Raw genomic sequence first — 24,454 nt, 5'->3', positions numbered from 1 at the left:
TTAGAACCTCCACAAATGATCATGTGAAGCTTTTTAATGAATAAGGCTCCGATTCCAAAAGTGTGGCGCAAGCTGCCACTCGGGGGTAAGCGAGGTAAAACTGTGACGGCGGTTTGCAGTGATTCTTAAGTGGGACTTTCCCACACAATAAAGATGTGTGAGTAAACATTTCCTTTGTAAAATTTAAAATAAAAAGCTGACATATTAATACATGAATAGATGAAGGCTATTCAAAATGCACCTCATCGTAAGATGAAGTGTAGAAGAAGTTGTCTTTTACGCACTGTATACAGAATTTTTCTGTTTTTTTTCCCCCAAAGGTGTGGGGAATAAGATAAGATAAACCTTTATTTGTCCCACAGTGGGGAACTTGGCAGAATAGGGCATGATAGGGCGTGTGTTAACCCGGTTAGGATGTAGAAGGGGGTGCACGGGAACTGCTGCTCTTAAGTAAAAAAAAAAATTGTATAATGTGTATATATATATATCTTTTTATATATATATATATATATATATATATATATATATATATATATATATATATATATATATATATATATATATATATATATATATATATATATATATATATATATATATATATATCCAGTGGCAGTTGACAAGTGGTCTTGTGCAGTTACAGTGTGCTAAGGGCAACAAGTGTTCCACCTCCAGAGCGTGGTCAAAAAGTGTGGGAAGCTCTGAATGCAATTATTGCAGGGGCCATGGCCTGCAGCATTATCATTCGAGATTTCACATAAAGGTTTCTCACCAGCTGCAGAGTGACTGCACCGTAAACACAAAAGGTTACCTTGGCATTTGCACCTGAGTTTGTCACTACATAAACTGTGTCTTCCCTAGCTTCTTTACGTATACAACTGCTTTAGATGAACCGTCATTTGCTTTGTGTCGGATCAGAATACCTTATAATATTGTAGCCTTTGATTTTACATGGGTGTAATCTCTTCAGAGTGTTTAGCTGTGTTTAGATGTTTGATGCAGGTTTACAGACACCATAAAGGAAACACTCCAGAAGCTTCAACTAGGTTATCCTGTAAGAATGCACTAGACAACCTTGTGTGTAATAGAGGCGTGACATCATTCCATGGATGTCAGAGTAAAAAGACCTGAAAAGGGTGTAATTACTTGACGATATCTCTCCATCTTAACCAGGTGTGTTGTCACAGATTACTATCTTATAATACTAAAGACCCGGGGGTTGTGCTAATGGATAGCATGCTGTCATAACCTGAAGCATGTTCTTGCACTGCGATAAGCCTGGATACACGCTCTGACACTGAGAGACCCAGTTCACAGCTGCATTAAACATGTTTTGGGATCGTATGCAGTCCGATGAAGATCCAGATGCACCCAAGATGCATTGGAAATGGAACATGATCCAGTCGGCCATGCGGAGATGGTCAGGGACGATCCACATTGACGTGTAAATTGATACAAGGCATGGCTGTGGATGGATGGAAACATGCAATGAGTTGTTTAAGACGGCTTCTCCGCTGCTTCGATTAGTAGTGAAAAGTCTGTATGATACCACAGCTTGACAGACGGCAACCATCCTTTTCTCTTCATCTTTTTCCATTTTTTAAATTTTTCATTACATTTTCATGATATAAAGTACAGCTCTTACCATGGTCTATGGAAACTCATTCTACTACCGGGTGGAAATTGAATTCATAGGTTAAACATTCAGCTACTGTACAGTTTGGATACGAGACACATTTTAATGATGACAAGTGTTCAGTGACTCAGAGTTTGCTCAAGTTTTGATTTTGTCCATTTTTGTCCATGTGCATCCTCAGACAGTATTTGGTGGTGGTGTTCAGAGACAAACCCCTGGAGCTGTGGGACATCAGGACGGGGACACTTCTCAGAGAGATGGCGAAGAACTTCCCGACTGTTACTGCTCTGGTACTGAGAAATCCACTTACCAAGAGAACATTGTGTCTCACCACCTTAAGTATTAAGGTGCCGGTGAAACTAAAGAAATAATAAAGTTTCCACTCGGATGCCCATAATCCACCGCTGCATGTCTGAGCACTTAATGCTGGTCTCACAATCCAAGGTTATTCCTAGTCTTGGACTACAGTGAACTCTGTATTAAGATTCTCCTTTTAAAATTTGGTTTAATTCACAACTATTTACTTAAACAAAACACACAGTCAGTTTTTTATTAGTGTCTCTTCCCTCTGGTAAAAGTCTGTTATACTTTTTGACCCCTGCACAGTCTTGTGTTTCTGTGGGCCATTTGAAAGATTACTCTGAAAATTTTTCCCAAGCTCAGCAAAGAACATTGCCTTCATTAGGCCAGAGAAATGCTCATAAAAGAAGAGTTATGCTGGACGAACTTTACAGTGCGGCTGTAAAATCCTCCACAGTGTGAATAAAACCGCCAGTAGCCTTAATAATACATGCTGGCCTTCCCCAGAACCATATTGCTGTCTCATTTCCATATTGATTACAACCCTGACTCCAGCCAGGCTTTTCCAACAGTACGACAGGAAGGCTGGGGAAAAATAACTCATCTGTGTTTTAGTATCAGTTATGAGAGCATCTAGTGTATGTGCAAAACATTTCCCTTTCCTATTCTCTGCTTTTAGGTCAGTAATAGTGAATGTGTCCTCCTGTGTGTGTGTGTGTGTGTGTGTGTGTGTGTGTGTGTGTGTGTGTGTGTGTGTGTGTGTGTGTGTGTGTGCGTGCGTGTGTGTAGGAGTGGTCGCCCTCTCACAACCTGAAAAGCCTAAAGAAGAAGCAGATGGCGGCAAGGGAGGCCATGGCTCGGCAGACGGTGTCAGACGCTGAGCAAAGTAGTGTTGAATCATCAGTCATCAGGTCAGCATCATTATGTGTCTGAATTATCCCCTTAAAGTTATTAAAGAGGATTTATGATGCTCATTTTAATTTTATGTCCGTACATACAGTATATCGTTAGAATATAAGGTGTTCCGTCACCAGACATTCAAATAATGAGGTAAATGTGAGTGATATCAAACTGATGTCAGCACGTCATTGATGTCTTTATACGGTTGTTGTTTCTTATAAAATTGTGACAGAAAACCCACTTTACACAGGTGAGTAAGCTTAGATGGGATTTCCAGAGTGACCATATCGAATATCAAGTGAAGGCATAAATTTTATGCATCCACTTCATTTTTTTTTAAGATTGCAATAAAATTCTCAGACATTTTGATATGCTGGTGTCTCCACACTGTCTTTTTGCCAAAAAAAATTCTTGGGGTCTTGTGTATTAGCAGTAAAAGAATTATGTGAACTAAGTGTCAAACTATACATTTTAAACCAATGTCAACTTAATATCATATGCTAAAACACATAAAGCTCAAGGAACGTCACTAGAACATTTAATCAGGTCTGCATGGAAAAACCCATCATATTGTTGTATACATTTAGATATTCGCACCAAATGTTTTTGTATTCTGGTAAAGGGGGAAATAAGGCACGTGCTTATCTGAGGAAACCGTGTCTGATTCCTCCACCAGCCTCCTGCAGGACGCAGAGAGCAAGTCAGAGACCAGCCAGGCCATATCAGCCAGGGAGCACTTTGTGTTCACTGACACAGATGGGCAGGTCTACCACATCACCGTGGAGGGCAACACGGTCAAAGACGGAGCACGAATCCCTCCTGATGTGAGTCCAGATGCTAAACTTTGATGTCAGTCTTGTCTGAACTTCATGCTTCATCTCACTCTCAAGTTTAAGGCACCAAACAGCAACTTATGCTTTTAGGGCGGCCTCTTCTACCCCATCTGGTAATTAGAGGAGAGCAATATTCTGGTGGTGTGTGAACATTCAAGATGGCAGCACATACAGAAATGAAAAAAAGGTTCACTACGACTTGTCTTTGTTATTTGTGTCTTGTTCTGGGCTGAAAAGTTGACCTCCTAAGAATCAGCACTGATGTTTGTCTCTGAGGAACATACCTGTTGGAACCATAATGACTCAGGGGAGTGTTATTCTCAGTACTAGATGAAAATTAAGTTATATTTTTAAAGGGAATTAAGTTGAAAATTATTATGGTTCATGATTTATGTAAAGTGCTACAAACATGGTAAGTTTTGATGGTATTGAAAATGGGAGTTGAGGCATGTGAGGCGAGCAAGGCTGCCCGTTCACCCTACGAGGCTCCCCTGGTCATTGCTCCACCCCTCTGCTACTCTGCGGGGCACCGCGGGCTACCACATGCTTCCTCCATCACATGCGGAGTCGTCAGCCTCTGCGACCATTTGACGTTTGATTTGAAGTTTGTTTTAAGGTAAAATAGTTGCAAACTGTGGTTTTAAATGGAGATTTTATTATGCGCACAGAGATCTAGCCCGTGTGTAAGCCTCCTGGCACTCTGGTTTTGGGTCGGCCATCCTTCCATCCATTCTCGTGGAGATTTAATCACAAGATGCTTTGTGCAGGTTCCATCCGACTTTGATTCTTGCGTCCACTTGAAGACAGACTTCATCTGTATCTTGACTGCTTGTCAGAGGCATAGAACAGGGAGTTTATCCGTCTTTTTCTTTTTCTTTTATTCATGCTCTATCACTGTGTCTCTTCAGTTGTTTGTAAAACGCATTCGTCTTTCTCAAGACATTTGAAGGATGAAAGCGAATTGTCTCACTTCTATTGCTTCCTCCATCTGCATTGTGTCAAAATCTCACCTTCTTTTGGGGCTCAAACAGAAACACTGCTGTCTGGTTGGAAGCCAACGCCACTGTGTTGTCCTCTTGAAAGTTAACGCCATCTTTCTAAAATTAAAGTAAAATCTTCAGTCTGTTTTTTTTTTTTTTCACATTGAGCCTTTTTATTTTTCTCTTTCACAGAAGAAACAGCCAACTGAGTGTGTGTGTGTGTGAGTGTTTGATTTTGCATGTGTCATCAGTGTGTCGTCAGTTTGTCCCAGATAGTGTTTTCTCCAGTGGTGAGGCTCAGGGAAACACAGTATTTACCTGTCTGGCATCTAACAGTAACCTAGCTATTCATTTGCTTTGACAGCGAAATGGTTGGGACGGCGAACGGAAACAAGCTATTACTGAAGAAAGGGTTGCTATTCACTTGGCTGACAACAAGATGCAGTGGTAATCAAGATACTGTAGTTTTAGATTACAAGTCAATGTCAAAGCTAACAAAGAACTCACACATATCGTGACTTGGAAAGGAATTGTGTCTCCCTGAGTTATGACAGGTGCTGGATGCCTATTTATCTCTCCGTGATACGCATTTTCTTTTAAGACAGCAAAAACTCATCCGTATTGTTTAAACGTCTTTGCTGCACAGTATTTGTAAAGGGAAGCCACACATGAAATTCTGAAGTCCATTTGTGAGCAGCAGATTGGATTCTTCAACAGTCCCCCTCAGTACCTGCATCTATTCACACCACAGAGACAGACACTGCAGGTTTATCTGGGGATTTAACGCCTTATCTTCATGACGGCTGCAGATTCATTGCTCGACGATTTGCATACCCCAAAGGTTTTACAGTCCTTTCAGGATATAAGTTCTTCATATCTTTGTCAGGAAACTGACAGAAACTCTTCTAAATAGTTTTATCCTCTCATCTACTACACGCACACACACACTGAAGGTGAGCTGACACATAGAGTCTTCACAGCAACATTTTGTCTGGTAGCATAATTTAACTCAGCAGTGGCACGCTTGTTTACCACTCGGCTGCCACAGATATTTTTAATTTCCTGCTCTCTTCTCAGTCAAATGTGGAACGCCAGAGATTGTTATGTTTTATTGTTTGAAAAAGTTGTATTTTTTTATACGTTGTTGAGATTGCAAGTGACCTGGAACATCAGAAGATGATTTAATATTCTACCCTCACACATATATAGATGGTCTTGCAACATAAAGGGTACAACTACAATAAATCACTGTACAACTGCAATAAATCACTGATGCAACTTTTGCTTTTCCAAACTGAAGAAACAATTTGCAGTTAGAGTTGTAAAGGTATGATCATTTTTCTATATATGGGACACATGGCAGTATCTGGGTATGCACATTTATTATTATCAGTTTAAATGACCCTTAAACAAATGAGCACGGGGGTTTTTTGGGGGATGAACAAATACTGAATTATTATTTAGATTAGACTGAATTCTTTTCTGTCTATGCTGTTTTGTGTTGACTGTTTAGTTTACATCTCTCAGATCATCAGTGTTGGTTTTTAAAGGAATTATGCATTAAAGGAGGAAAAGAGATGATAAGCAAATACACATGTAGGGTAACTGTCATTGGAACCACCTCATATTGTGAGATCACTATAGTTATGCAGCCCCGGTTGCAGTTTTTAGATGAATGATGTACGTGCAGCTCACTGTTTCTGTCCTTGAATGTGTTGCAGGGGAGCATGGGAAGTATCGCCTGCATCGCCTGGAAAGGCGACACCCTGGTGCTTGGAGACGTGGACGGAAACCTCAACTTCTGGGACCTCAAAGCTCGTTTGTCCAGGTGACTGCTTCGATTCTTTCCGAGGTTCTAGCCTCTTTGCTCTTTGTGGACAGTATTTCAGCTAATTTTCAAAATATCCCCACACCTGCAAGAAGTTCATACCTGCACCGACAAACAGAAGGATATACAGACGTATACGGGCAAAAATAACTGGAACAGAAATAATCCCGACTTGAATGTTCATAGATTATTCATCTGTGTTTCCTACTGTACAAATGATAAATAAAAAATGAATTCAGGAATAAGGTAAAGTAGGAAAAAAGTAAAGTTTATGCCATTACGGCTGGGTTTTAAATGATTTAAAGTGTAATAAAATGTATATATCTATATATATCTTTATATATATATTTATATATTTTTCAGGGGCATCCCGACACACCGTGGTTGGGTGAAGAAAATTCGCTTCGCCCCCGGAAAGGGAAACCAGAAACTACTGGTCATGTACACTGATGGAGCCGAGGTCTGGGACACCAAGGAGGTGAGGTTTTACAGGACAGACTAGCAACGTGACAAAAATGTCACAAGTGCTTTATAAAGAAGTTTGTTAAATCTCATTATAAATTCCCAGCATGCATCACCTGAGGGGACTGCAGTGCTCAAACAAAAGACTGTGCAACGCTCTGTGAGCACATAGCTGCACTTTGCAGTTTTACAGATTTATGGTGGCAGAATTAATGTCTCACAGTAGCACTTTATTCACTGAAGCTCTACAGTATTGTGGGGTATATTTTACTAATGTCCTCTGTCGAACTAACACTAGTATATTCGCTGTAATTGCCTTGTTGTGTTAAAGAACCATTACAGTGTGCTGGGCAAACACACCATCCTTAAAAGCTTTCCGCTGCCACGTATAAGTCTTTCCTCTAAGTGGCACGCATCTCCACTTCCTCTTTAACTTTGTTTGCTGAAGTATTTATCCTTCAGAAAGTCCTCGCTCTGCAAAGTCTTCATTACACCTCATCTAAGAATCCCTCCGGCTAGTTTGCGCTCCAGTTCATCATTTGATCTAATGTCATAGACTGCTGGCCTTTTTTTCCCCTTCTTTATCTGTATCCACACCACAATTTGCAAGCTTACCCAGCGGGGAACAAAACAATATATGTGGGCTCAGGTATATCCTCCGGTGTATTAAAGATTGTGGGGTGCATGGGTGGAGGGAGGTGGTCTCAATGGAGGAGTCTTGTCAGGGTGGAGGGATGGATGCGCGCTCTTTTTGGGAATCGAGATAAGACATAGTTTTCAGTCCCCAATCGTAAAAGCCAGACAACAGATGGATCAAGTCCCTGAGGGAACTGAGCAACCGCTATTGAACAGGAAGTAGAGGGAGGAGAGGGAGAGACTGAGGAAGGAGAGGAAATACAGGAGAAATCTCTGAAATGCTTCAGCGCTCTGCTGACAGCTGGGCTGCTCTAACTCCCATGCAGCTCCATAAAAAGCCAACGAGAACGGTTTGAAAGAACATATCTTGAAAAAGCTGTGTCCGCTGAGTCTTCCCTTCTGCTAAATTCAGCATAAATTAATTGAGTCTACTGTAGTCTATCCCCATTTTTGATCATGCTTTTATTGAATCAACTTATTCCATATTTTGGTTTGTTGTGCAGAATGTTGGCTCCTTACATCCCTGAATTTATTGCGTAAGCCTTTATGTAACATTTTGACAACTGTTTCTTTGGAACAGGTCCAAATGGTGAGCAGCATGCGGATCGGTCGCAATGTCAACTATCGAATCCTCGACATCGACTGGTGCACATCAGACAAAGTGGTGCTGGCTTCAGACGATGGCTGTATCCGTGTGCTGGAGATGGCCATGAAGTCTGCTAGCTACCGCATGGATGAACAAGACCTGACCGGTGAGGCAAAGGGAGTGATAAATACAGCTTTAATTAAATGGGTGCTTGTCCTGTTAAGATAAAGGCATAGAAAGTGATCTTCTCTTTAAAGGGCTATCCAATTACATAATGACACATGCTGTAATTGTACTCTCAGTGGTGTTAACAGCCATTTCCTAATACAGTCTGGTCTTTTGTGAATGTGTCCAGATTCGGTGTGGTGTCCTTACCTGCTGGTGCCCCGAGCCGCCCTCACTCTCAAGGCTTTCCTCCTGCTGCAGCCCTGGTCAGGAACCTTCACCATGGACATCACTCAAGTGTGAGTCTTGTGACGTCATGAGCTTCACACTTCGTCACACCTCTGATCATCTGAGAGTTTGAACGTAATATGCGTCCTTGAACTGTAGCTCTCGCTAGAACCTTAATGAGCTAGAAATAGACGGTATGAGCTGCAGTTTTGATGGCGTCTGCTCAAACTTCGTACGAGTTTTAAAGTGCTCAATAAATAATAAAGGTTATTGAAGAATAAAACGGCATGGTATGAACAGACTTTTTTAGTGCTTGGCATGCACTGAGCCAGTCTGCAAAATCACTATCAGTGCTGACCAATGCATTTTTTTTTTAAATTTAATTGCATCAGCTGCCTAAAGCTCAATCCAATTCCAGTCCTTTGTGTATTTCTAGATCGTTGCAGTTGGGTTTCAGGGGCTGTAAAAATACTCCTAATTCTTCACTGGCGCTGTAATAGCAGCCTGTAATTTACTGATATCTGATCTGATATCCTCATTGCATGCGTCAATGAGCGAGCAGCACCACTTGAGGTTGAATGGTGTGTGAACATAAACCGGAGCTGTCAGTCTTCTGTTGAAGCTTCTAGCCCCAGGCTGCCCAAATTTGGGCCTGTGGACCCAAATATCCTGCTGTAATGTTAAATTTGGCTCCACCATAGGTACAATTTTAAAATGGCAGGTACTGCTTATGCTGTTTTCTCTTTGAGTGAGGTAAAAATTGCAGCATAAATGTAAGGATTTCTGTTTTTTTTTTTTTCCATAATTTTTAATCAGGTGGCAAAAGGACACTTTTTCATACACTGGATGGCTGAAATGAATCCCTGCTATAGAGTTTTACACTGCTTTTGTGTCCTCCAGTTACCAATTTTTTTTCAAATAGAAGTTACCTGAAAAACTGACCTGCGATGTAATGGAAGCACCTTACAAAGAAGATGTTACATTGTCACTGACTCAACTGAGACGTTAAGTTGTTACGCTCAAAGCTTAGATAACGTTTAATAGTTTATATTTAATCACTTTTTTTTTTTTTTTTAATGAAACATGGGCTCTTGTTCAATTTTGTATTTGAATAATTCAATATGTATTGGCTTTTGCCTCACGCCCCACTATTAAGTTTTAGTTTTGGCCCTCTAAGTGAAAAAGTTTGGGCACAAATGGCCACAACTTTAACAAAAACATCATTAAACCCTTCACTTTAACTCATTTCAGCTGATAAATACCATTGTTGTTAGGAATCGGGATGAATAAAATATTGATTCAAGAGTTTTTGTGGTGTTTTCTGTGATACCACCTACCATCTGTTCAGCATGCAGTTTAACTTCATAAAAGCACAATTGTTCACTTAATCAACTCGCCTCTGTAAACGCATGGTCCGCATGGGAGCCAATAGAAACCATCCTCAGTGAACGGGATGGGGGGGGGGTTGTTTTCTCCAACATCTGTTTTTAACTATATCCTGATGAAATTGTGTCCAAGTTAACAGTGTGTGGCTCTGATTTCTTCCATTAAACAGCCGCAGCTGCCTCGCGGTGGGTCAGGCAGCAATATTAGCAGCGTTTGAAAGGTGCCGCTGACCTCAGCATAATTTATTAGAATGGAGTTATCTGTTATTACCTCACAACAGAGATTGACTGCTGTTAACAAGCAGGTGCCCAGCTCCCCATTTAATATCAGGTCAGGTTTGTGGAAAGTGGTGAGGGAGCCATTTGACTGGATGCGACCCTCCTTTCAGAGACTACGATGAGAAGGATGAAATAAAAGGCCTGATCCAGGAGCAGCTCAATTCCTTGTCAAAGTAAGTTATCACACTCTTGCCTTGTCCTCTGGAGGCAGCAGTTACACACTGTTGTTTAAGCTGGTAGAATATTTCATGTTGATGTTAATGATGCAAATGCAGTCAATCAGATGTTATTGCATGTGAATGCTAATATATCTTGCAACTTTTGTGTTTATGTACATTTGTACTGGGAGTCCCGGTGTGCTTTGTGTTTGGACAGCTGTCTGTGGTTGGACAGATAAGCGTAATCCTCTGTAGCAGCATCACCGCCACTGCTGTGTTGGAGAGGTGTAACTGGCTCTTGCTGTGCTCTTATTGTCTGCCTCTGATTGGCTCCCAGTGATATGAAGAGTGTGCTGCAGGACCCAGAGCTCAGCCTGCTGCAGCGCTGCCTCCTGGTGTCACGGTGAGTTGCACTTCAGCGTTCTGTCACAGCGCTACGGCCTGTTGTCTGTCTTCGTCACGCTTGTACCTTGGCACCGGTACTTAACACTCAGACGCTCTGACCTCGTCAAAGAATCAATGATTCTTGTTTGTGTGTAGCAGATGGGTTGTTAATGGTCATTTTATAGAGGCAATGATTTTGTCCTTTGACATTCTCTAGACATAACAGCCAGCTATGACATGTTGATGTTTCTTGTGGATGCTGCCTGGAAGCCCCTGCAAGCTTTTTGGCAGCTCTCCTTCACACTGTTTTTATCACACAGTGCATATTCGCAATTCTGTAAGTGGAAATAAGGAAAAGAAAGAAACTGACGTGGTAGCCAAGTTATAAAACATTTTGTTTCTATAGACTGTTCTATGAAAGCAGAGAAAAGAGGACATAAAACAGCCTTTGACTGTTCACTGACTCCATTTCTGTGTGAATTTTACATGCTGGTAATAGACAGACATTTAAATAAACAGTCAAAAACTAAACCGAGCAAGATATAATTAGATCTCAGGGCTCATTAATTTCTGCTAAATGATGTACACGAAATTCCTTATTTGATTATATACAACTGTTATTTGGACAATATAAATATAAAATCAAAAATACGAATGGTGGATTTATGACTACCGTATATTACGGTTCCTAGTCCTTTAATCAAACCCAATTATGAGGCTGAATGCATGTGGTTTTATCTGACGGAAGTGTACAGCTGTGTATTCTCTACTTTACAAAAATCAGACATGAGAGTTGGTGTCAACAACTCTGATCTCGTCTCTGCTCCACTTCTGATTTCCCTCAAGCGTCTGACGTATCTAGAACAGCCAGTCGGAGCAGAAATGCACCGTCTCCCTTACGTTTGCATCTGATTATTAAAGTCAGGATTTTCTTGGAAAGACCAAAAGAAACTTTTGGCACTGTGAATATTTAGGCTGCGCACTCACACAGAGCCCATGATTCTTTAATGTCGCTGCATCTGGCCGACCAAGTTTTCATGTCATTGTTAGTGTGGTGGGGTAACCTAGCAACAGCTGTGTGCCGGTGCAGATATGTTGAAATGAGGCTGAGGAAAGTAAACGAAGAAGAAAAGAAAAGGGGGGGTTGACCGGGAGCTTGCTGAGAGAGGTGAGCGTGGGCTGCAGGATGCAGGAACTCCGGTCATTAGTGAGCTAACTTCTATGAGAACCCAGCATGTTGATCCAGACTGATGCCTCCTTCTTGTTGTGACAAACCACAGGCTGTTTGGGGACGAGTCTGACCTTCACTTCTGGACAGTAGCTTCCCACTACCTCCAGTCATTCGCCCAGGCTCGTCAGCTGAGCGTGTCCACAGCCGAGGGGCAGGGCCAAAGCGAAGGAACTCAGCTGTCTACTCACAACCACCTGGACATCTGCCACGACGTCCTGTGTGAGAGCTCGTACTTCCAGGTCAGTGGGAAGAGGGAGGAGAATGTTTGTGCCAGTTTAAAGATGCTTTTTCTCCATTTTTGAACACACATCTGAAAATGTGATCCCAACAGTTAAAAAAAGAATCACTCCTGATTCATAAACAGTGTACTCAAATCAGCCCAAACACACCACTCTGTCCCCCACGGTGTCAACAACATCGCCTTGGTCATGTTTCACATTCCATTATTAATGTCATTTCGCCTCTCTGAGCCGCATTCTTCAAGCCCCTAAGCCTTTGAGGTCAAAGCTGTCCGCCACTGACTCTCCATCTAATTTTCCTCACAGTGATACAAGCTCATACACGTTACACATTCACTTTTAAGAATCCCTCTTCTCTGTGCTGTGTGGTTGCTCAGATCAATGCCTCTGGCTGATGACATAGCTAAAGCTGAATACAAAGCCCTTGTAAACAATACCCTCAATCTTTTCCCCCCTTTAATTATTGACCCAGAGAGTCTTAGAAAAGTTTTTTTCTGAAGAGGTTCATTGATTGGTCCTCTGCTGTGTCTGCCTGTATCTCTTTGCTAGTTGACATGGCAGCCACGCAGCCTATTCAGCAGACATATACCTCTATGTTGCCAAAGTCAAAAGAAGATTTAATATCTTTAGGATTAGATTCATTCCTCAAGCCGCTTCTGTTGCTGCTGCAGGCTTTACTTTGGAAGAATAAAGGTATTATGGTGGTAATTGATTAGTTGGCCCATCGGCTGCCCCCCGATCAGAACTTACCAGAACACAGAAAAAGAGAATTATCAAGTCTTAGATGGCACTGGAGAAGTAAATGTAGATGTATCTGTCTGTGCAGAGATATCTGATTTCAGGCAGTTAGGTAGTATTTTTTTCATAGTAGATTTTTTTCTCTAGGAAAAAGAACTTTCTTCACAAACATTTCCATCAAGCATTTTCTTTTCTTTTTGTTTTTGCCCCCACCCTTCAACCCCAAACTGTCAAAAAAAAAAAAAAAAAGAAAACAAAAAGATATCTACTCAGGGGATTAGAACTCCAAACCGAAAAAAGAAAGTGATTGATTGTTGATTTGAAGTGATTTACATTTTCAGAAGTGACATGATTTGTTTCAATCGTGACAAAAGCGAACACTCAGGTTCATCCTTTATCTTTGTCAAAAATAGACGATATTGAATAATCAACCAAGATGTTATTATAGTGTTGGGTTCAAAGTATATTTAGTCCTTTGAAATCTGATCACATTTATGCGCTTGTAACATAATCACAAATAATTAAGCCGTATTAAAAGATTTTAAAAATAGTTGGCAGAGGAAAGGACAAAAAAAGAAGTCAGTCAGTTTAACCCTTTTTTTTTATAATGTGCATTGTTGTGTTCCAGAAGTGACACATTTCTGGGGTTCTAAAATATTTCAGGAACTAGTATAGATATATCTTCCTCGGATTTTATTTACACAAAACATTTTTTTCCCAGAGGGCCACGCAAAGTGTCACGCATCAAAAAGTTTGTTTGCTAACGTGTGAGGGTTGATTCTTTAACAGCTGACTACTTTTTAGAAATATTCTTCCCGGAAGTTTAGGGTGCATCCACGCTTGTGTCGGTTGCAGATGTTCTCAGCACTCACGCTGGCCTTTGCTCACATTGCTCTGAGCTGGACCCGACCGGAGCGTGCTTCTGTCATACCTGAGCAGTACCACCAGCCACATATTTGATTGGTAATTGTGCCAATCAGGATTTATTGGCCTGAGAGCCTTCTGTCACTGGGTGAGCCCTACCAGGCATGCTTGGCCCCCAAAATCCAGCTCATTTGAGTCTTGTGATTCCTGCATCAGACGTGGTATGGAGCACAATTTCAGGGCTCTTATGTCCCCAACGGACAACAGCAAGGAGTGTGCACATATTGATAAAAGACTGATGTTCCCTGATGGAGCCTGAACGGTCCTCAGTAATTAACTCGTTGCTGCTAATTAGGAGTTTGGCTAATAACTTTAGATCACAGTTCAGAAGAAATGTCTCACGCCAGGTTTTAATAGAAGTGTAATGTGTGTTTGTGCTTCGACCCCTGATCCCAGGAATATTTAAGCATTTCAAGCAGAACGGGAGCTCATTTAGATGAGAATAATTTTTCTAAACTTCAATAGCAGGGCCATCTGGTCCAGGGGTCTCGCTGCTTTACTTTGCTGTAATTGAGTTAATGGCTTGGCTCATGCAGATCCTTCCACTTTACCACCAGAGTTTATGGAATCTAAATTGTTTCATAACTCTTGTATATCACAGCCATCGTCTGGAAACTCGGATGAATATAGTGTTATTGATTTCAACTGGGTCTGTTAGCTTACCAGAGATTTAGGTTTAGAGGCTAAAAGGTGATCTTCTTTTCACCACACTCATAATCAAACCCTCTGGATGCGATTAGAGCTGCTCAGTATTTTCCATCAATAACAAGTTATATTACCTTTAAGGCCAGACTGTTTATCGCTCAGGAGAGGGCTATGTGGAGTACCTGTGGTATAATTCACGTATTTCATTTGCTCCTCTTTTGTTTCATTGCGCGTTGTAGTGCACGGTATTAATTCTCTACTGCTTGCAACCTTGAGCTTCTCCCATCAGAAATTGCCGTTTTACTGAGCCTGCTTCATTTGTTTGTTTGTAACTAATTACGTTTTGTGGCGAATGTGAAACTACAGTATAAAACCCTTGATCTGCCAGTAAAGTAGAATCCAATCTCCAGTTGCTGCATTTTCCTCAGCCTTATTTTAGCAGGGGTTTGGTCGTTTCGAAAGGTTTAAAACAAGGAAGTGTTTTCATATTTTTTTTCAAGGATTATAGGCATTACTTCGTTTTTGTGAGAAAGTTCTACTCCCCGTTAATGAGGGGCCATGCAGTGATCACAAATGTTCAGTTTCAAAGAACCACCCAGACAGTCTGTAGCTACATTTGACTCCTGTTGTCATAAAACAGCGTCAGTGGCATCAGCCTGACTGTAATTACTAATATCCAAGACTCCGGTGCGGAGCACGAGGCTCTGAACTTACTAAACTCATTTGATATCTCTGCAAGGATTTATGCCCACGGCTGTGACTCACAGAAGAATTCATCATAATAACATACAAAAAAAGGATAGCTGATGTAGATACACAAATGTGCGCAAGTACACACAAACACACACAGTGTATGCAACTAATTTTCTACCCTGCTGTCTCTCCCCTCATTCTCCTTTTCTTTTTCTAGTCTCCTTATCCGACTGATGAGCTCTCGTTCTTTGAAATATCTATTGCTGTTTTCATGTTTCTCACAGCTCGGAGAAAAAAAACTCCTCCCATCAGAGAACGTGTAGGAAAATAACGGAGAGAAAGCCACCAATAACAAAGGACTCTATTGAAGACGGTAGCTCCAGAGACACTATGAAAACTCCTGAATATTTTAAAGACTTTATAATTACATGCTCCATCTCTGGACTCTATTTCTGTAATTGTCCTCCATCCTCATCTCTCTCTACATCAATCATAGTGTACCAACCACTCTCTGTCTCTCTCCCTCACATACCCGAGGTTTGATTTGTGTCTTTATTAATTCTCCTGTGTTGGGAAACAGGTTGGAAAAAAAAAATAAATGAAGTGAACTTATGACTCTTTCACTTCTTTACAGAAATTCCAGTTGGATCGTGTTCACCTGCAGGAGCTCAAGCGCTCCAGTTATGAGCACACTAAGAAATGTGCTGACCAGCTCCTCCTGCTGGGCCAGGTAAGTACTGCATCACCTGTATTGCCCACAGGAAACCAGGAGACGTAGATTCGTGAATTCATAACATGCAGGAGTGACATTCCACATGGTTTCAATCCTGCTTCTCATAGTAAATACATTGTTATGGTTTTTCACACTTAAACTACAAAGTAGACGTCACATGCTCAACATACTGCAACATAATTGTCCCTGTTACTTCAGTAAGGGAATTCTTAGATTTATTTCTACAATTCTACAATTTCATTTAGCAGACGCTTTTGTCCAAAGCGACGCACAACACAAATGATGCTTATTTTTAGCTGTCACATCATTTTTAAAGCAATACTCAGACCAAACAGAGCATTTTACCCTTTTGACACTCAGAAATAGGAGTCTTATGCTCACAAAGACATTTTTCATTTTTTCTTTGTGACTCCAGAATTCAAAAAGAGGCAGCCATGTTTATTTAGCTTGAAGCTAATGAACTCTATGTAATGTCTGCACTGTAATTTGTGCCATGGACACTCAACAATGTTGTCAAACTGGAAGTGTTATAGTTTTTATGGTTTTTATGACCAATCCAAGTCTATATGGGTTACTGAGCACACAGCTGGATTAAGAAGGCACAGATTATGTCCCATGATGCATTTGAAATTCTGTGAGCTTGCTGTCATTGGCCATCAACCATCATTAGCCTCATGCTAAGTACACATGGCTGGCTCTTCCAACATTCTGGACTCAAAACAAAGTGGATGCAGGATGTTTCTTTGACAGATGTCTTCATGAGCTCAGGGCACCTACTTGTAAGTGTGTTAAAGACAAAATACGCTTTGGTGAAGTGGTTCTTGCTTTCTGTCTCTTTGTTACATCAAGCTTTCTGATCATCCTCTGCCGTCATGCACACGAACGGCTTCACTTTGCTGTGCATGTTGTCATAATGACAAAAATCTGTGCAACCCGCCAAAGCAAGATGGAGGATAAGTGTTTCCTCTGTCCGATGGGGATTGTTGTCGCCTCTCCTGCCTCTCAGTGTCAACACTCTGACTCTAATCACAGGCTGCAATCAGCAGGCTGTGTGTTGGATGTGCAGGCCCCGCAGTGGGCAGACAGACAGAGGTCAGCTCGCACTGACCCCAGAGTGGACTTGAGCCGTCATCTCCACCAGATGAAAAGCATGACGATAATCATAATTCCCCCCTGCAATTCAGGCTGATGCTTTCTCCCTTTTACCTCGGTCATTACCAACTCTTTGTTCTTTCTGTCAGACGGACCGTGCTGTGCAGTTACTGTTGGAGACCAGCGCAGACAATCCCAGCTACTACTGCGATTCCCTCAAGGCCTGCCTCGTGACCACCATCACCTCCTCGGGTCCGTCCCAGTCCACCATCAAACTTGTGGCAACCAACATGATTGCTAATGGCAAGCTAGCAGGTAGATGTTGATGCTCCTTAATAACCATTTCCACTCTCTTTTTTATTAGTGTGAGCAGGAGTCAAAGTATCACAGATGTTTAACTTTGCCTTTAAAAAAATGCAGCATCACTCATTACAGATGCTACCTTGTTTTCGCACTGTCAAAATATAAATTAGGGTTTTATCCACATTTGTTTCCTTGAAAGATTGTGGCTCCCGTCGTCAAGTTTATAGTCTACACAGAAATCATCACACGCACCGTGTCAGAATGATGGACAGTGGTGGGCCGCCGTGTCTCAATCTCACACAAACAACGTCTCCACACCCTTTTGTGTTTCTATCAGAGGGAGTCCAGCTGTTGTGTTTGATTGACAAGGCGGTGGATGCTTGCCGCTACCTGCAGACCTACGGGGAGTGGAACCGTGCAGCTTGGCTGGCAAAGGTAACCCAACATGATGTGTCCATCAGCAGCAAACATCATCAGCTGTGTAATAGTTGGATTGCGTGTGCTTGAATTTTTATGTTTTCTGTTGTTAATACAAGTAATGCATCATGATAAATAAATTACAGCATAGCACTCACATTGATTAGTCCAGTCCAAAAAAAAAAGGAAATCATAAATTTATAATGATAGGTAATAGAAACTGAACTCACCAGGAAAATACTCTTCATCGACATTCTCCAAAAGTTCAGGTTTTGTCATATCGGACAAAGACTTCACAATCGCACTGAAAGATGTTGCTGATTTGATGTAAATGTCATCGTTTCCATCCTTTTTTTCCCCTTTTTTATGAGGTCCACATCCATTTCACTCCAACCAGGCTCTCACGTTCATGATTTGGGAAAATCTTGACATGAAGCTTGACCTTGGTCCTCCAGGTTCACCTCCTCTGCAGAGGGAATGTTAGCCCGCTTTAGAAGCTCCTCACAGTGTCCCCCCCCCCCCCCCCCAACCTGGACGTGTCCCCAGTAGAGGACAGCAGTGTTCTGCTCCTGCTGTACTCAACCTGAACCAAGCCCTGCTTCCCTCCCCTGAAACTCTCTGAAACCACCCAAAGGTCCTTCTCCATGGCCTGTGCAGTTACAGGAGACCCTTGAACCACATGTTGTGTTTTTCCAGGTGCGTCTGAACGCAGCGGAGAGCTCCGATGTGCTGAAGCGATGGGCGGAGCATCTGTGCTCCCCACAGGTCAACCAGAAGTCCAAAGCCATCCTTGTGTTGCTTTCTCTGGGATGCTTCTACAAAGTAGGAGAAATGCTCCACAGGTAAGAAGACGCTCCCTGTGTAGCTACACAGGAAGCCCATCATCATAGTATACCAGGTCATGCAACTGTCTGAGATGACGCCTTAAAAAGTACTGAAATATTGTGTCGAACCCCAAAGAAAATCAAGTGCTGATTCTTCAGTCTTTTTCATTCTTCTGCAGTACAGTGTACTTCCCTCTTTTTCCTTCCTTTTCAATCAGTTGAATCTTTCCCACTTTTCTTTCATTTTTCCCTGAGCACATTTGGAGGACAAGTCTCAGTGTGTCTTTAGCCTCTGTATCGATCTGCCGTTGGTCTACCTGTCCTCCTCCTTGACAGCTCGTGCTCTGAAATGCTGTTAGCAGCAAAAGCTCTCAGAGGGAATTAGAGAGGCATCAGAGTGACAGGGTGGATGTACGCTTCAGGATCGCAGATATCAAGGCAGGGATAATACTCGTCCTATCTGACAATGGCTCTCTCATCCTCTTCCCTCTGCCTGTCTTTGTCCTCCCTCCATCTCAGTATGAGGCACTTTGATTGCGCCGCCCTGTTCATCGAAGCCTGTCTGAAGTACGGGGTCATGGAGGCCAACGACTCCTCAAATATCCTTTTTAAAAAGCCATCCTCTACCCTGAAGGTCATTTATTACCAGAGATGTAGCTACTGCGTTAACGCTGCTGCAGACGTGCTCTCACAAGCAGATTTCTCACAAAACATTTAACGTGTTATCAGCAGCTTTTAACACGCTCTCGTCACACAGCGAAGCTCAGACTGCCTGGAAAACTCGGTTAAATGGGCTATTATCTTGAATCCCATTAATGAATTAATGAATACTAACCTCAGCTTTAAAAAAGGCTCTCAAAGGTTAGGGAGTATTTAACTCTGCAGTACATTTTTTAGAATGACTGTTTTTATTTAATGGGTTCTAAATTTTATATAATCAATCCGTGATCATCACCGATCACCACAAATACGGAAGCAAAGGGTTGCACCGTAAACATACGTCTAGTCTAGAATATGTTTAAATATACTGTAAAAATTGTGCTCAAATTGAATTGAAGACATTTTCTTTGTCTTGTAAGCCACAAAATGGAGATATGATTCATGGGGAGAAGCCCTGCGTGTGCCGGGCTGGGATGTCTTTGTGGAGGAGGGATTTTATTGGGCAGTATATCAGTAAAAGTATTTATTTTTATGGACTGTTGTTCATCTTCGCTGTGTTTTTGCAAGAGTGGCTTCTAGTCTAGGCTGGGCTCACATACATGTGTGGGTGAAAGGAGAAATAGTGGAAAGAGACTGGAGGGTCGTTGATTTATTAAGGTCAGCGGCGTTGTGGTTGGTGCAGTCCAGTCCTGGCAGGGTCCATCGGGGAGGTCTTCGAGTTTTAATATTTGAAGGAGGTCCATAAAACAAACAAACCTGTAGGTAGTCAGTGAAGCAGGTCTGAAACCACAAGATGGACGGGTGCGGCGTTACCCACTGAGACCTGTTCACCTGGAACACTGGCTGAGTTTAATAAGCTGCCCCCCTCCCTCTGCTGCCAGCCAGCCAGCCTGTTTCTGAGCCCACCCCCCATCCACACCACTGTAGTAGCTCCACTTAGAAATACAGCTGGGCGAGGAAGACCCAGCGAAAGATCCATTTTAGCATACAGTTAAGCCCAAGTGCAGCCCACATGAACGAACACTCGTGTCGCCTCCTGACGGCTGGGATGTTAGCGAGCAGCATCAGGAACAAGTGTGATGCAGTTAAAGCTAATGAGGTCAGTACATAGTAGCAGCTTTTACTGACACCGCTTTTGTTAGAAACGAGCTGGGGGGGTGTTGACTCAACTTCGGTCTCCTTGTTGAGAGTGGAGTTTGTGTTTCCATTTAATTGCCTTGTACTGAGAATGAGAAGCACTTCACCGCCCTTCCTCTCTAAAAGCACGGATGTGTTACTTTTTTGTGTGTTTTTCAGGATATACAAAGTATAAATATCATAAATCTTGTTTTTGTGCAGATGATATCAGCATCTGTAAAATATTAGCTGGAAATTCAATATTCTTTTTAAAAAAATTATGGAGGTCTGTGTGCCTACACTGAGTACCAAAAGATTTGATATCCTGCAGAAATATTTTTCTTTTGATTTGTTGGTCGTCTTCTTTTATGTATTTTTCCTTTAACTTGTCAGCCGTTTGTTTATCTCTGGAGCTCTAATCAGGTAAAGGTTGCACCTAAATTTGCCTCATAGTTGGAGTTCTCCTTGACCCACGTTTTCACATAAGCTCATCGAGGCCGCATTTCTGGACTACGCGCGGCTGCTGCGCTCGCTTGGCCTGCGGGAGGGAGCCGCTCTGTGGGCGTCACGAGCCGGCAGTGCCGGTGAGCAGCTGATGGAGGAGCTGTTCCAGGGGGAGGGAGGCGTGCCTGAAGCCATCCTTGATGAGGACAAATTCGAGTTGGCCCTGGAGAGCACGGAGTGAACCCTTAAAGATGAGGGTTTGGGAACAAAGGAACAAAATTAAATCATGTGAATGAACTTTGTCATCATGCAGGAGAGTCATGATCATCGTCTCCTCGTGACGAAAGAGGTGGAGCCTGCTCTCCGTGAAGCCATCTAGGGTCTGCGGCTGTACTTGGTTGTCATTCCTCTAGTGTTGTATGACCGGCGTGTTTTTGTGCGTTTGTGTTTTTGTGTTTGCATGTAACAGCCTCAAAGGAACACATTTCCTTATTCCCTTAACACGTTGTTATCCCCCGCCTCGATATCAGTCTGTTAATGTTGGTATTTAATGGTTGGTCTTGTGTGTGCCTGTATCAATAACATCGCAGTACTGTTGTAGCTCCGCATTTTGAGATATAATTAGCCTCTTTGCTCCAGGCAACACTCTTGCCTCAGTGAATTTAGCCGGAATTCATTTTGAATCTGCACTGCTTTCACCTTCAGCACGTTTTCACGAGTGATTCACAAAATGCTACACTTGTGATAAAACCAAAACTCTTCATTGTTTGAGTGATAATTTGCATGTAACTGAGACACGGAGCCACTCAGACACAAACTGACCCAGCGCTCTTAAGTGGGACCAAATCCTGGATGTGCACTGGCCCCTGCAGCTGTACCTGGGGGGGGGGGGGGGGGGGGGGGGGGGTCGGCCATGAAGCAGGCCCTCATGCACCTAATAGACCCGTACTGGTGTGTTGTCGCCCTGAGCAGGGCTGAGTTCGACCATGAGATACAATATAATTAGCTTTTGTGCAGACTTCATCTGTTCTTTGATCCAAATAGAATTTTTAATTTGGGACTTTAATGGAGACATGAGAGGACACTCAATGTGCGCTTTCTTTGATGTTTGTGCAATGAAGTCACACTGCGACGTGTGTACCAACAAGAAGACTCACTTCAGTCAGACCTCGAGTGGATCATTTACACACTTCAGAATCTGTGCTGCTCCCACTACTTGCTCAACACAATCACACACTAGAACACACTCCGAGGCCGCCTGGATACAGAAGCTTGCATACCTCCAACATACTTCCTGAATCCAGAACACGATCTTTCCCATCTCCAGGAATTGGTTGGAGCCTCAACAATTTCCATCAAGACGTGCTGTGATTTCACTGAGATATCAGCCACTGTATCAGAAATAGGTGTTAAAGATTGCTGATCCAGCATATGATCAAGATTAGGAAATATTCTTATGTCGACCATTTTACATGGACTCAAGGAAGTCCAGGAAAGTCCAGTCAACAGCTACTTAATGGCTCCTCGGAACAGTCTTCAGGATTCAGCATCTATAATTTGAATGAAATCAGCTCAAGAAGTAACACTTTCTGTCTTTCCACCAAATGTCATTGAAATGTATCCATTAGTATTGAGATATCCTGCAAACACATCCTAAAATAAAACTGAACAAACTAGACACACTGAACCTCCTCCAAGGCAACATGACGTCATCGAACCCAGTAACTTCCAAACTCCAACTAATTGTTCCTCAATCTCGGCTCATCGTACCACTGTTTCATCAAAATCAACTCTTTGAGTTATGCTGCTGACAGACAAACCCCCACCAGGATCCCTGAACCTGCCATGTCTAGACTCAGGCTTGACTCTTAGGTACGCATCTACACGTCATCACTGGAGAGACGTGGAACAATACTTGTGTATTTCATTGTCCTCGGATGTGTAGATTTGCCCTGAAACGAGTGTATCAACCCTCCGTGAGACCTTTAGCGCGTGGCTGTGTTTCACACACACGCCAGTGCTGTTTTTCTTCTGTGTACAAGTGAACCCCAAGCAGTGTCACTATGGCAACACAGGCCTATTTTAGGGGAATACATGTTGTTCCTGTATATCCAATTTCACAAATCCCCACTAACGTCTCATGGAGAGCTAACACTTGAGTCACACAAGCCAAACAGGTAATGAGCACGCGTTCGCCTGACGCTGTGCAGCATTCGGGAGTAACATGCACTGTACTAACTCCTCCTGAGTCGCCACTAGATTGATTAACAACCTGCTGCTTCTCTTTGTACTGGAACAAAATAATCTTCTATCAAAATTCAGGCATGGAGCCAAGAGAGACGACATGCCCTGAATGGTCTTTTATTGTAATTTTGTCTCTGAAACACACAGAAAGCCTTTTTTCATTGTTCTCTGTTCATGGATTACAAAGTGATGCTTATGCTTTAAACTATGTATGTATAAATAAAACAAGACAAAAAAGATATATGTACATATGGATGGCAATAAAATCAATATTTGGATTTTCTGCGTGGCGTCATGTCTGAAGATTGTTGACACAAGAGGGCGCTCTTACCTCTCCCTAGGAGACAGCAGGCTCGTGTGGGTCTTTCCTTTTTAATAACAGGTACTTTCCTGAAAGGACCTGTTTTATTAGGCCTCAGGTAGATAGAATCTATTTGAATTCATTCACCAAACTGTCTTTAAAGTGAATTAGGTCTTACATAAACCGCTTCCGCAACTAATGAATTCTTTTCTGCTCCGAGGGAGGGCCTGGCTCCAGCTCGCCGCCCAGGTCTAACCACTTCACTCTTTTCTTGGCCTCAGATTTATTCATTGACGTGTATTCTGTTTCTTCTCCGTCTCAGGCCACACCAAGAAGAAAAAAACAGCCTGAAACAGAAAGCCACACAAATGACTTGATTGTGTTCTTTTAATGGTTTCATGAATGAGAGCCGATCCAACCGTTACAGCCAGGTCATCAGTATGCAGGGTGCTTCTACTTGTAGGCTAACACCCAGCTAGCCAAATGGCTCTGATACCTCCTCCCTTCACCGACAGCTCCATCTTCTTCTGTGTGTGTGCTTCCACACACTCTCTGTCCATCTCTGATTTTCCTCCACCTCAAGGAAACACACAAGCATGCCAACTCGTGTTCCTGCAGCACCCCACCTCCACTAATTTCCTGGAAGGCTTGTTTCCATCTGCTGCCCCCTCCTGATTCAAGATTCAAAGTGCTGTCACAAGATTAAATGTGTTTGGATCTAGAGCTGCAAGGAGCACTTATGTTCATTTAACAAATGGGAAACACTTGCTCTCACGGTTACACACAACATACAGCAAGAATTAACGTCCGGTTCTAAATGGTGCACGGTAGTCTCGCTGTCACACGTCCTCAATCATCCGTACAAGCAGCTATTGAGGCCTTGATGTGCAGCGCGCAGCCGGGGCTGTGTGGTACGGAACGTGAGGAACAGCAGGTCATTCAGTTCCCATGAGTGTGTTCTCCTCTGGCGCTGACAGATGCGTGTATCCAGGGTGGGCAGGTCGAAGCTTGCTCGCACAACTCACTGAAAGCCCACTGTCTCTTCCTCTGCGGTTTTGTGAGATGTTTTCCAGTATGTTTTTTCCCCTCT

General features: G+C 42.5%; 1 protein-coding gene across 1 annotated transcript in view; it reads left to right on the top strand.

Annotated features, from left to right (window-relative positions):
* wdr11 (WD repeat domain 11) overlaps nt 1–19,332 on the top strand; it is a 50,267-nt gene extending 30,935 nt beyond the window's left edge. Inside the window, exons 14-28 of the mRNA XM_086180826.1 lie at nt 1,818–1,926; nt 2,726–2,847; nt 3,513–3,660; nt 6,371–6,477; nt 6,841–6,955; nt 8,156–8,327; nt 8,517–8,625; nt 10,329–10,391; nt 10,714–10,779; nt 12,041–12,230; nt 15,865–15,960; nt 17,205–17,370; nt 17,696–17,793; nt 18,472–18,617; nt 19,119–19,332. Of these exons, the coding sequence (XP_086036952.1) occupies nt 1,818–1,926; nt 2,726–2,847; nt 3,513–3,660; nt 6,371–6,477; nt 6,841–6,955; nt 8,156–8,327; nt 8,517–8,625; nt 10,329–10,391; nt 10,714–10,779; nt 12,041–12,230; nt 15,865–15,960; nt 17,205–17,370; nt 17,696–17,793; nt 18,472–18,617; nt 19,119–19,317 (1,906 nt within the window). The 3' untranslated portion in view covers nt 19,318–19,332. The remainder of the gene's footprint in view (nt 1–1,817; nt 1,927–2,725; nt 2,848–3,512; nt 3,661–6,370; nt 6,478–6,840; nt 6,956–8,155; nt 8,328–8,516; nt 8,626–10,328; nt 10,392–10,713; nt 10,780–12,040; nt 12,231–15,864; nt 15,961–17,204; nt 17,371–17,695; nt 17,794–18,471; nt 18,618–19,118) is intronic.
* Nucleotides 19,333–24,454: the final 5,122 nt, after the last annotated feature.

This window comes from Aulostomus chinensis, chromosome 16 (assembly GCF_037954235.1).
Source record: "Aulostomus chinensis isolate RoL2024-O1b breed Wild chromosome 16, RoL_Achi_v1.0, whole genome shotgun sequence".
Classification (NCBI taxonomy): domain Eukaryota; kingdom Metazoa; phylum Chordata; class Actinopteri; order Syngnathiformes; family Aulostomidae; genus Aulostomus; species Aulostomus chinensis.
Note: the sequence above shows the minus strand (reverse complement) of the source record. Positions and strands in the feature narration are given on the sequence as shown.